Source organism: Gekko japonicus, unplaced genomic scaffold (assembly GCF_001447785.1).
Source record: "Gekko japonicus isolate JY-2015 unplaced genomic scaffold, Gekko_japonicus_V1.1 scaffold3938, whole genome shotgun sequence".
Taxonomy (NCBI): domain Eukaryota; kingdom Metazoa; phylum Chordata; class Lepidosauria; order Squamata; family Gekkonidae; genus Gekko; species Gekko japonicus.
In genome coordinates, this window is record NW_015173806.1 from 63,645 (window position 1) to 77,523 (window position 13,879).

Sequence of the window (13,879 nt, forward strand, 5' to 3'; positions counted from 1 at the left end):
CCCCCAAGGGGAGGCTTTTGAAGATGCCTCCCCCCCCCCGTTTTGCTTCCCTTTCTGACATCACTTCTGGTGATGTCAGGGGGCGTTGCATATGCTAATGAGCTAGTATGCTAATAGCCTAGTAGCTCATTAGCATACCATATGCTAATGAGCTCCTGCAGCTCTTTTTCTACGAAAAGACCCCTGGTGTTAGCCAATCAGAGTTAAAAGATTCTGTGAGGGAAGGCTGTCTTGAGCTGTTAACTGTGGGAAATGGTGGTCTTTCCTCACTCAGAGCTACACTGAAGGGGACTGTGTCCTTTCCTCTCAGCTGCGGTCTGGTCTCACAGAGGGGACAGGCTGGTCTGGTGAGAGAAAGATCCCGGCAGGAGGCCAAGTATAAGAAGGCTGTAGGGCTTGAGTATTAACAGTTCAGGAGTCACAGGTAGCTGCATTAGCTTTGTGTTCTTTTGCCTTTTAAACACTGTTGTGTCTTTTAAAGCACCTTGTCTTGTCTTGTTTCCCCCCTGCCCAGTACTGTAATAATAAACCCTTTCTGTTTCACTGTTTCTCTCCCTTGGTCATCAAGCTTACGTTTCTCGGCTAAAAGGGGCAATTTGGATAGGCTTGGGAGGGTACCCTGGGCCTTCTCAAGGGACCCGAAGTCCAGGCTGCTGGCGGCAGAAGATGGCGACCCGCTGGGGTCATGACAGCTTGTCATAAATTTTCCAGAAAATGTTCTGATGCCCTCACACCGGTAATTGGAATGGAGACAAATTTGGAACATATATGGGGTTTCAGGAACAAACTCACCCATGTTACTTTTCTATTCTGAATACACTTGAAGTCTGTGAAAATGAAAGCAGTATATATTCCTAATATTTATTACAAAATCTTGTGGCACCATTTTCTGTACACAGGAACCTCCTTCATTGCAATGTACAATGAGCTCTATGTGATGGTGACAGAATTTTTTTTTTATTTCTTTGAAACAGGCAGCTGCTGAAAACTGAGCTGGGATCCTTCTTTACGGAATATTTACAGGTTCGTGCAATTTGCTCTTTTGCCACATAACTTTTTTTCCCTTATTCGTTCATTGGTTAAGTAACCTGTTCACCTTCACCAACTACACACAGCAGATGTCTCTATCCCAGTAACCTACAGTTTGAAAGCGTCTTTGAATTTTTGTTCAGTTCTTGGAGATACATGGGAATACGCATTTCAAGTGTACACAGAAAGGATATTAGAGATCTGTTTGGATTTATGTGAACAGCAAGATCCAAGACCGAGTTCTCAGCAAGGTGATAAACCTGAGATTGGGCCACACTATTTCCACCTGCTGATGCTGTTTCACCTAAAAACAAAAAAAAAACCACCCTGCTCATGGAAAACTAATATATCAGGGTGAAGGCTAGGTTAGACTGCTCCCTACCATACTGGCTGTTTGCATGCAGGGATTTTATTCGTATGGGGGAACATTCCATCATATGCAACTCCATCTGCAATTAGAAGTGATAACAGTCAGTGCGGGCTTACCACCTCCGAAAGAGAGAGCTGTCTAGTCATTGCTTTAATAATAAGGACAAGGTTCGCCCAAAAAAAGAATTGTATGCATTGTTTGTTATGTGATTTTTCTCAGTTAACAGATAGGCATCTACAGCTTCTGCATACTGACCACATGATTATTACAAGTGGCATGCTGATCCTTGTTAAGATGTAAATCTGTTACTTTGTTAGTGGTATCATACGGCACATCACTGCTGTAGCAGTATGTGAAAAGTCTTTTTTACAAGGTAAAATTAAATATAAAATACATGGCCCAGCCTTCCGTGACCCTAAGGCCCTGGTCACATGGAGCATTTGCCCCACTGAAGGCACGATACTGCGGTGGATTTTCTGGGCGCGATCTCACCAGAATATCTGGGAGCCGTAGCACTCCCACGGCAAGCCACTGAAGCTGCGTAGTTAAAAGCTACCAAGTTCGACCTACCAGCAAATGGTTTGGCACGGGCTGCCTCCGGACTCCTGTGGTGTGATCGCTCCGGCGTCCTCTTTGCTACGCGCGCTGACGGTGGAAGCCCCGGTGTGCCGCCGTCAAGTCTGATCGCCTAATCGCGCGTCAGAGTGCAACGGCGCAAAGAGCCACGCCTCCCCCCCCCATGTTTTCTGACCCGTGTGACCGGGACCTAAGTCAGCTTCTTGATAGTAACAATTGTGGGTCAGCACAAGAGTTTTCAGACTGGTGCTGGGGTTCCTCAGATGCAGTGTTTCCACAAAAGCAGTCGCCAGGATGCCAACAGCAAGGGCAAGTGACTTTAAAGCCCAAGGAATTTACCACACTGTACCTTTAAGAAAAGGCAAGGAGCCACAATAAACTGGGAGGGCAGCTTGCCCTACCTGAGTACAGAGGTTGGGCTCCAGAGCCCAGAGAGACTGAGGCACAGCAACAACAGCCCAGCCAGGGGGAGCCTGTTTGATGGAAACACAGGCAGAGAGAATTTTTCAGGGCACGTTTGGGGGCAACTAGGCAGACTGAGCCACTCCTCAGCCAGGAGGGGATTGCCCAGGGAGGAGCAGTCTTGCTAGCCAGGGCACTGGGAAGGTAGGGGAGCTGCGAGGGGCTGGGGCAGCAGCCTCCCCCCCCCCCCCCCAGGAAAGCACAGCAGTGCCTGCGTATGTTGCTTCCCATTAGGGAGATTTGGAGCAAGTAGGCAGAAGCCCCCGGTAAAGGGAGCGAGCAGATGTGCAGAGACGTCCCACCCAAGCAGGAGTGAGCCCAGGACACTCAGTGGGACTTCCTTCAGAGCAGTCATGCGCACAGGGAGATTCCAGAGAAGAAGCTGTGTTACAGCAAAGTCCTGTGCAGATTCACTCGGAAGTAAGTCCCACTCTAGTCGATGAGGCTTACTCGCAAGCCAGAAAGTAGCCACGTGGCTCCTTGAACGATGGAAATGTTTAGTGCGACACTTCACTGTAAAATAACGCAATCCAAGGCACTATACTGAAGTGCAAAAGAGTGTTATATAAATATTCTTTCTTCTTTTGCACTTCAGTATAGTGCCTTGGATTCCGTTATTTTACAGTGCTTTTTTTTGGTCAGTGCGACACTTCAACAGATGTGTGGAGCATGTCCTCAGTTGGTAGATATGTAAATGTAAATTCACAAACCCAGGCCTATGGCTATAGAGAAAAGTGCTGGGAGGCGCAGGCTGCGTGAATAGGATAGACAATATGCTGAGAGCTTTGCAGGCTGACCCAATGAGAACACGGGAGGTTCTGGAATCATTAATGGAAAAGGAGAATATTTTATTTGTTGGAAACATTTCAGTGCCATCTGTCCACCTAATTCAAGATCCCCAAGGTGGAATTTTGGCAGGTGCCGATTGACTCATGAGAGGTAAAGATAGCTGCACTACTTGAAATACACTCTCCAGCCCAGTTATGAGGGCTTATAATGTGTAAAGGTTCACATGTTTGATCTAGATGTGGATATAATAGAGTTATTTGGCGTTGAAGAAAAGCCAGTCTGTGCATTCTCCGGGGCATTTTTTCTTCCTGGCGTGGAAAACAAAGTATTGTAATGAACCACTTTTAGAAGGGACCCTGTGATCAAAATAGAAGAGAGACTCTGAGCAACAGGATCGAAGAACTGAAAGATTACTTTTGTTTTATTTACAGAACCAGCTTCTTACAAAAGGCATGGTCATCCTGAGGGACAAGATCCGGTTTTATGAAGGTATTTGAGACCTCAGTTATGCCAGCTGAGCTTTGCCCCAAATCCAAGCTCTGGGTGTCTCCACGTGGGTTATATACCCCGAGTTCAGTGGTACTGGGGGTGGTGGTATTGGTCCAGCTTCCTAACAGCAATGCGGTGCATTCTCACATCTCCCAGGGTTTCCCTGGCTTTTCTCCATTCTTTCTCAAACCGGCTGTGCTTCATCGTTTTAGAAAAGAGGGCAACAAAACTGGGGGGGCTGCTGTTTGGGGTGGGGAAACTCAGCGGGGGAGACGACACAGCTGCCTTTTCCTCTCCTGCAGAAGGTTTTACTTTTGCTTTTTTTTTTCCAGTCGGCAGTTTAATAGCATTATATCAATATACCATTACGCCATCAGGTTCTCTGAACTTCCAGTTTTCATTTTAAAAAGCGGGAGGAGTCTCTAGCCGCTTTCCTTGCAGAAATAAATGGAAAATACTGTCTCGAAAACAAAATAGGGTAGAGGCTTTTTTCAAATGAAGGCTGGGAATTCAGAGAACCCGATGCATATTTTGGTATAATAGTATGTTGATATACACTATTACGTATTTTCAGTTTTTTAAAAGTACTTGGGAAACCTGCTGTGCTGTATTAGCAGCAGCAACGGGGAAACGGTGCACCTCTGTACAGATCTCATTCAAACTGGTTCGCACTGTGCCCTTTGACTAAATGTTTTTGGGGTTTTTTTCTGTTTCTAGGACAGAAACTTTTGGATACCTTGGCTGAAACTTGGGATTTCTTTTTTAGTGATGTCCTGCCCATGCTCCAGGCCATATTCTATCCTGTGCAGGTAACACATTACTGGTTACTCTTGAATCCAGAAAACGCTAAAGAAGAAACTCTGCCGGTGTATTAACAGATGGCCACCAATTGTCAAACATCCCTTGTGGGGCATAGCTGAGCTCAGCGCCAGGGTAGGCAGCAGGTTCCTACTTGGATGTGCAAGTTACATGGAAGGGGGAGTATTCAAAATGGAATTGTGTGCACAGGTGGCTTTTCTCTGCATTGCTTGTTGTTTGCAGTGCCAATAGAAAACAATAACTCTGACTTTAGAAAGTCACTCTGTTTTTTACTGCTTGGTGAGTGTCCAGTATAATCATGGACAAGCAAAGATCCAAAGACCTTTGCAACTAGCATGCCCAGTGGGGATGTGGACTAAGGTTTGTGTCTTGTCCCCCCTCCCATGCCATACGGCAAGCCACTTTTTAGGCAGAGAATACATGAGAAAGATTTATGCCTTAAAGCAAAGTTTTAAAAGAAAAGTCTGTGAAATGAGATTAATATATATTTGGCCAACCTTCTATTCCCATACGAAATGAGTAGGCTGTACAGATTTTTGAACTGGGTGATGTAGAAACTGGTAGGTATAAAATCTGATGCAAAAGTTCTGCCAAAAGTGCAACATATCAGTAGTTGGGATTCTGGAGTGGCTTTTCAGACAACAACACTGCTATCAGTTCTGCCTATGCTTGTAGTTCGAAGCATCGCCCATTGTATTTGCCATACCATGACATCTATGAAGTTTTCTGCTCAAGGCTATCACTATATGAGGAGTACTAGATAGATAGGTAGGCATCTGTAGAACAAGTCAGTGGACCTGAATACCCTTGTAGAGAGATTCACTGGTAGTGCCACCACAGAGAAGGCTCTGAGACAGATCCCTGGTCAGGTTGTAGACACTGTAGTAGTTTGTTCTCTCGGGATACAGGGAGGAACATAGGAGAGAATGTGTTCCTTCAAAAACTGCAGTTGAGTCGAAATATGCTGTTTAGTATGTTAGAAACTACTTTGGCTATGCAGTAGCTTTCAGATACTACCTATGGTATGGATTATTTTTAATGTGGGAGATCGACGAGAAATTGGTACAGAATTCTTACAACCCTAAAAAAATTTCAAACTAGAAGTAGAATGCAGTATACAGCACAAGTCAACATGATACCATTTTGACAGCTCCTCTGTGTTCATTTTTATACTGCAAAATGTGCACAGTAAGAATAAGCCCTCTTCTCCCCTGTAACTGAAGGATGTGATTTTGGGGGCATGCCCACCCAGCCCCTTTCTGCTTTTTCTGCCTGCTTCACTTGGGAGGACACAGAGCCCTCACAGATTGCTAGAGGAGTTCCAGTTTTTCTTGCATACGCTATGCTACTTACTGCTTCCGATCTGCTCTTTAAAGAAAATGCAACTCTGTGTTTGCCTCTTCAGCAACAGCCTGCCTTGGAGGATGCTCAGCCAAGGCAATGTCCGCCCACAGCTCCGCCGCAGAACCCGCGGAAGCTTTTGGAGGGGGATGTTTCCATCCCTGCTCCCCAAGCCCCATGGTAGAAGGGCTCCAGGGCTGCTGTTGACAGGGGAAGTCACAGCTCACCCCTGCCATCATCTGAAAATGGTGCGGAAGCCAATTTTGGTACCAAAATCCTGCCTGAACACAAACAGCCTCTCCGGTGGCGTGATGTCACTGGGCTGCTTCCCAAGCCGCAGTGAATAATCAGATCACCCCAAGCCCTCTCAGTGTTTGCAAGATGAGGAGGATGAAGAGGAAATTCCCTTTGAGATTGTAAAATGGCTTAAAGGATATATTGCGAAGCCCATAGCCAAGAAGATAAAGGAGTCCAAGAGCCGCAAGTGTCCCAGATGTTCTCCCACCCTGATTTCACCCTTAGCCTCTTGAGATGGCCGAGCAATGTGGATCCTCCTAGCTGTGTGGAGATTTAGTGCTACAAGTTCCTATCTGAGTCTGAGGTTTTCCTGAGAAGTTACTGAAATTCTCTTGTCATCAGGTTCTGCTAGCAGGTTCTGTAATGGTGCTGTAATGGCCATTGGTGCTGTAGAGGGAAGGGGCTGCAGTCGTACAGAGCTTCTATTCCTCAGATCCTTTTGTTTTTACAGCATGCCATATATTACATTGGAGCTGCGGTGGCTCAAGTGGTTAAGACGCTGAACTGCAGGCTGTGGAAGGTCAGTAGTTCAGCAGTTCGAGACCCGGGTGTGCCGCATGATGGAGTGAGCTCCCGTCTCTAGTTCGAGCTCCTGCCAACCTAGCAGTTCGAAAGCAAGAAAATGCAAGTAGATAAATAGGGACCACTTCGGTGGGAAAGGAACAGCGTTCCGTGCGCCTTGGTGTTTAGTCATGCCGGCCACATGACCACGGAAACGTCTTCGGACAGCGCTGGCTCTTCGGCTTTGAAATGGAGATGAGCACTGCAACCCTAGAGTCGGATTCGACTGGCTTTCGAGCAGGGGAACCTTTACCTTTACCTTTATATATTACATTACATTACAGGGCTGCAACCCAATACCCTGCACAGCCAAGTAGCAGGACAGTCTTCAGTCCTTGACTGGGCAGACAGGATTCCCAACTCTAAAAATCCCTCTGTTTAGCATTTTCTGTATGGGCAGCATTGTCATGTCCACTGACAATTCATCACGTCCCATCATAGTGACTTTATGTTGAACTTGCAGCACTCAATCTCCATGCAGGTAGGTGGAACCCTGGGTCATGATTGAGAACTGGCCACCCTTTGAACCACTGAGAGGCGCGTTTGAAGCACCTTCCCTTTAAGTGGTTTTTGTGTATGATGGTTGCATTAGCGCACCAAGTCTTGAAACTGGGTAAACTGTCTATAAGACCTGAATTGTGCATTTTCCATAAGGGCAAGGTAGTTCCGCATCAGATCCTACCTTTGTTCCCACTGTAGACTCCCACTTTCACATGTCACAGGAGTTATGTTTGCAGTCTTTTTGTCCTAAATCAACACATCCAAAGGAAAAGTACTAGCATATGTTTGACCTACATTGATATTCAGTGGACCAATCCCTTTAACAGGTCGGATTTCCTTTTTGTTTCCTTTCTCCTAATAACCGAAGGCCAGTTAGTACTCAAGTTAAGCAGATGGTGAAGGGAATGCCTTTGTTCATGCTGTGAGACTTTCTCCTCCTCAGTCTTTCCAACTTTCTATTTATTTACATCCAAATGGGTAGCCATGTCAGTCTATCTGTAGCAGTAGAAAAGAGTAAGAGTCCAGTAGCACCTTAAAGACTAACAAAATTTGTGGCAGGGTAGGCCCTTTCGTGAGTCACTGCTCACTTCTTTAGACATAGCTAGAATGTGTCCATCTGTCCTTATATCTTAGAGAATGATTTCAGATGCTGAATTACAATAGCAGGTAAGAAAGATGATTGGAAAGGCCAGATTGAGACCCAGGGACATCTTGCTACAACACAAGCCTGAATAAAATCACAACAGAACAACACTGGCTCCGGTCACACGGGCAGGAAACTGCGGGGGGGAAGCGTGGCTGTTTGGCCCGGGGCAAACTAACGCGCGGTTAAGGGATCAGACTTCCCGTGGAGGTTCCGTGGGAAGGGAGAGGTGCTGATCACAGGACGATCCTGCACGCAACAAAGAAGCGCGCGGTGCGGCAAACGGGTGGGGTTTTTTTGTCGTGTACACCATAAATGCGCATGCTCCGTTGGGTGCTTGTGCGCATCCACAGAGACTTGGGGAAAAAAAACCTTGTTTGCAAGGGGACATGGGCGGGCGCCGGATGCCACCGGAAACACGATCAGACGCCCGCCCTTGCCCCACAGTTTCCAGAAACTAGTACCTCCGAGGTACTAGTTTTTAGCAGCACGGTTTTGGCGGGAAGCCTCGGTTGAGCCACGGGAGCGCTACGCCGGTGAGATCGCGCCAGGAAACTCCGCCTGACTTCTGTCTCTCTAGCGTGGCTAATGTTCCATGTGACCGCAGCCACTGATGGTCACGTACAGCTCACAACTCAAGCCAGTCCAATGTGTTATTAACAACCTATAACCCATGCTGGATAGTGACACTTCCATCACACGGCCACTGGGGGGCCGACCGTTTCTTGCCTACAGACAGCCTGCTAATCTAAAACAACTTCTCACCCGTGGTGATAAACTACTTAACAGTCACATGGACTCTGGTACCAAGGCCTGCAACAAACCAAGATGGCAACTTTACCCTCAAAAAATCCTAGCAACACTATCACTGGACCCAGCAACATCAGCCATACCATCTCAGTTTCATAGTCCTGTTCATCCTCTAATTTGATTTATCTTTGTTGCATTTTCAGTCCTTTCAACCGTAGGTTGGTAGGATTATAGATAAGATGAAAACAGAGCAAATCAATAAAACAGTAAATACTAAGCTCATTTAAAAATGTATGCAAGAAATCTAGCAACAGCTCCCAACCAGCCCACATCATTTGAAAACAACAGTTTCAGAATAATGTAATTACTAGAGCACTGAACCTCAAGAGTTGACAAGAGATCTCAGTGTATCACGCCTAGCTTCAATAAACAAAGGACAGCGTAACAGCACATGTGAGATGGTTTCTGTTGCTCCAGACGCACAACAATTTCTTTCAATCCAGGGGATACCTTTAAGCCTCCCTGTGTATCTGGCTGTTGGGAGCGAATCCTGTCTCGCCAAAAGGATTAAATGTCTGTGTTTGGGATTTTTTATTGTAACCAAATAATTAGCAACTGTAAAGGAAGTTGTAGGGATATAGCCATAATACAAAGGAGAACACTTCCTGTATGAATTAGTAAGTAATCCAACCAATTGTGAGATAAAATTGCTTCTGTTATTGTTTTCAGTAGGTGATCAGAATAGTAATTAAATAGATCAACATCTAACAGAAATCTCAGTTCACAGTTTTTCAAAGAAGGCATTAGCAGTTGATGATAAAAATAAGTCTTGCCTTATTAGATGTATTAGTTGACTCGGGGGTTCTAATAAGAATATTTGCACCGCATTTTAATGGCATATTTCCATGTGATTGATTGTAAGGGGCACAGTCCAATTTCTAATCTAATTACTGAGTTGGAGAGACACAAATGGACATTCTCGAGATAGAAGTCAGTTTGCAGCCTCTCAGGATCTTTAGCAATTATATGCTGCCATAACGGTGCCCCGTGTAGGGTTGCAGATCAGATCTTGGAATTGTAAAATTTGAGCAGTGCTGAAAAAGGCAGTCCACCTTTTGTAAAAATACAGTTTCTTCAAGGATATGGACAGATGCTGAAAGCCACTTATATGTTTTAGATGACTTTTCCATGTCATTAGAGTGTCAAAAAGGATGTCCAGATATTAGAATGAAATTGTTCAAACTCCATTACTTGCAACCTCTGAGTATGCCATGTCTTCCTCAGGTCTCCAAACAGCGGTACTTCAGATTTATTTTGATTTATGCTAAGTTGTTCCGTTTCACAAGAATTAACAAATTTGTAGCCCTCCTATAAACTCATTTCTGATAAATATAACCTGAGATACGATGGTGGGTACTGCAAGTTTTCATTCTTTGATTGCTCCTCTTGAGTTTTGAGTTAGCTTTGTGACATTCACTGTCGTACCATTCCATCTTACCGAGCTGTCTTACAGTAGCAACCTGTTTCAGAAACAAGGTTTGAAATGCTCCCAATAATTTAGCCCATAACTATTGTGTGATTGATAATTTCTCCGTTGATGCCATTTATGCTTTCCTGATTCATCAGCTTCCTAGCTTTATCAGCAATATATGCGTTCCATGTTATATCTGTGATATGAAGGCCTACCAGTTCGTCAAGAATTGGAATGCACTTTTAGTTCTAATGTTATAGGGAGATGATCACTACAAACAATTTCCATCACTGTGAATTTAGTTATTCTTGGAAGTAATTCACCTACTACAAGAATATAGTCTAGAACACTGGATCCTTGGGTGGAGGTAAAGTTAGCTGTCTGATTGGATGACATTGATTCCTGGTGGCCATTTAAAATTTCCAAGTTAAGGTTTGCTGTTGAGTTTAGCAAACAGGTACTAGCAACGCTGATGCCTCTATCTAAAGTTATTCCACTGTTACCCAGTTTTGAGAAGGCCAAGCCCTCTCCAAACTTAGATTTCAGAAAATCCGCATTGCTAACCCCCAAGTCTTGCATTCATATCACCCATGAGAATAATCTGTACTGTTGGATATTGATAACCAAATTTTCAACATATTTATCAAAAGCTAACCAGAATTTTGTAATAAGAACTTAAGCTTTAAATCAAGGAATTTACACATTAATTATCAAAAAGTTATTACACTATCATAAAAATCTGTTTGAATTATGTTTACATTTAAATCATGTGTTACAAGGCCACCCTTTGGGCATTCTCTATTAGTCACGCTACAAGTGGCTTGTAGATTAAAAGCTTCAAAGCCATCTAGGTTAATTGGGGGTTTAGCCCAAGTCTATTGTAAACAAATGATGTGGAAATCCTTCAATATTTCTGTCACCTCCCAATCCCCTTGTTTATTGTGCCAACTGTGAATATTCCATGGCAGTAATGTAATCATGTTGTTCTGTAAGGGGATGTGTCATTGTTCACAAGTGATTTTATTTGCATCTGGATCAATAACAGCAACGCTGGATCCATGAACAGGAGGCTTAAACAAAATAATGTCCCCTTCCGAAGACAAGTGGGAACCAGTTGATGATAACTTTTCCTCACTTGGTTGCTTACAAATTATTAGGGCAGATCCCTATGTGATTGCGATTAGTTTTGGCCCAGTTGCTACAGGAACAGCTAGTTTGTTACCGTACTTTGCTCTTGTGGCATTGCTGTGTCTTGCGCGTGATCTCTTAAGATCCATCAGGTCCATGGTCTCAACCACCTCTTGCAGTTCTGAGTTCAGAGCAATTGTGTTACACTACACAGATGAATTAAGATCATATGCATCAGCTGAAATGCTAATCAGTTTTGCCTTTAACTTTTCAAATCTTATAAGCACATCTTTCTGCTCTCCTCCAGGAAGAAGTTGAAAAGATTCACACAGCATTTCTTCATCTGCATCTTCCTGAGGGATTTCCTTAGAACCAACAATTAGATTATTAGAATGAGCTATCTTGGGCCCAATGCCCTCTTGCTCAAAAGCATCTGCTTCCCTCATCCCCTCTTTTTTTCTGGTGATTTGAGGACTGGCGTTTTGATTCCTAAAAACCTCTAGCAGGGTAAATACCAAAGTCAGACAATATTGGAGCCCTAAGCATGAAAAGACTCAGAATCATAGAAATTTTAAAATTAAGCAGAATGTGATTTATGCCATCACGTGTTGCCCTTCCACCCTTTACATTGGACAAACAGGCCAGTTCTTAAGACAAATAATAAATGGACATGTGTGACATTAGAAACCATAATATTGAAAAACCAGTGGGGCGACATTTTAACCTTTCAGGACATTCAGTTACTGACCTAAGAGTAGCAGTTCTCTTACAAAGGAATTTCAAAGGGAGATTAGAAAGAGAGACTGCTGAATTGAAACTGATAATTATGCTCAAGACAGTGCATCCTCCTGGACTGAATTGAGACCTAGGTTTCCTGTCTCATTACCCGTGCTGATTTCTCCATGCATACTACCCCTCTGCATATCGCACCTAAACCAGTCACTGCTATTGTCAGTTGCCTGCTGTTGTCACTCAGCATCTGAAATCACTCCACTCTTGAAGATATCAGAACAGATGGACTCACATTCTAGCTGCATCTGAAGAAGTGATCAGTGACTCACAAAACCTCATACCTGCCACAAATTTTTGTTAGTCTTTAAGGTGCTAGTGGACTCTTGCTGTTTTCTACTTAGAAATTAATTTGTTTATTTCAGTTGTGGTCCACTATTCTGCTGAGCCTCAAGGTGGATTACAGAATAAAACACAAAACGTTTATACAGTATAAGACATACAATGAATAATGCAAGACGATTGCAGAATTAGAAGGCAGTTCAAACAGTGCAGATGGCCATATCTGTTACCTTTGATAAGAATGCTTCAGTAGCAGAAATCTGCAGGGCATTTGTATCTACTTTTGTGAGACATCACAAGTGGGACACGTATCACCTTGGCTGATGCAGCATTCGGGACGAGAGTCCTTCAGCAAGTGCTTTGAATGCACTCGGTGAATGGCGTTTGTTCCCTAATCTGTACAGCTTTGTACCATTCCATCTATCAAAATCATGTCCTTTTGTTCTAGGGACAAGTGGAATGCTGTGGCTTATAGTGAATGTTCCTTCTCCCCGGCACTTGGAGGATATCATTTTGTCCCTTCCTGATAAAATGCAGGGACGGTAATGTAGGGATCAGGAGCTTTGACCACCTATTCAACTAATCTCTGAGCCCCACCCCCCAATTCTCTGTTCTAAGCGTTTTTGCCATTGATTCTGGTTCTCTCTGGTCTTTTTTCTTCATTAGTTAGTAGACATTTTGCAGTTAAAGGTAAAGATTTCCCTTGTTTGAAAGCCAGTCGAATTCGACTCTAGGGTGCGGTGCTCATCTCTGTTTCCAAGCCGAAGAGCCAGCGCTGTCCAAAGACATTTCCGTGGTCATGTGGCCGGCATGACTAGACGCTGAGGCGCACAGAACGCTGTTACCTTCCCACTGAAGGGGTACCTATTTATCTACTTGCAATTTCTTGCTTTCGAACTGTTAGGTTGGCAGGAGCTGGGGCCAGAGACAGGAGCTCACTCCATCATGCAGCACTCGGGTCTCAGACTGCTGAACTACCAGCCTTCCAGTCTGCAGTTCAGTGTCTTAACCACTGAGCCACCGTGGCCCTAGCTTTGGAGTTACATCATCATATTTTGTAGCTATGGGTCTCCAAGCTGAAGGAGCTTCGTGGGTATTCCCAAGGGGCAGAGATGGAATTCAGCATCTACTTCCTGCTTCTCTAGGAAAAGGGAAAGTGTCTAGCTATCAAAATGATGTCCTCTGAGTCCCACGTAGAAGGCACGTGCCCTGTAAGGTCCAAAATCCCATTTTAGTACATCAACAGTGCAATTTTGGTTGAGAACGGCAACAGGTTTTATCTGGCTGGTTCCGCCCACTTTCTCTCTTCCGTCCTTTTCCGCCGTCTCCTCCTTCCCCTGCCCACGAAGTGACACCAGGACTGGTTGAAGATAAATTCATGCACCATCTGGGGATTGTTTCCTGAATGTAATGAGTATTTTAAAGTTTAGTTTATATTATAATTTTAACACTGTTACAATGTAGTTTATTTTATCATTGTTCCTTGCCCAGAGCCCTGTGAATTCAGGGCTTGGGTGATCCATAAATTGAAAGTATAAATAAATAAAATACAAAGTACACTGTTTGGGAGAAAGACTCATTG

At 44.2% G+C, this 13,879-nt stretch overlaps 1 protein-coding gene across 3 annotated transcripts in view; it reads left to right on the forward strand.

Moving 5' to 3' along the window:
• PRR5 (proline rich 5) overlaps positions 1–13,879 on the forward strand; it is a 62,296-nt gene that overhangs the window by 34,824 nt on the left and 13,593 nt on the right. For all 3 annotated transcript variants that reach the window (XM_015423581.1, XM_015423582.1, XM_015423583.1), the window contains exons 4-6: positions 975–1,023; positions 3,658–3,715; positions 4,433–4,524. In XM_015423581.1, the coding sequence (XP_015279067.1) occupies positions 975–1,023; positions 3,658–3,715; positions 4,433–4,524 (199 nt within the window). The remainder of the gene's footprint in view (positions 1–974; positions 1,024–3,657; positions 3,716–4,432; positions 4,525–13,879) is intronic.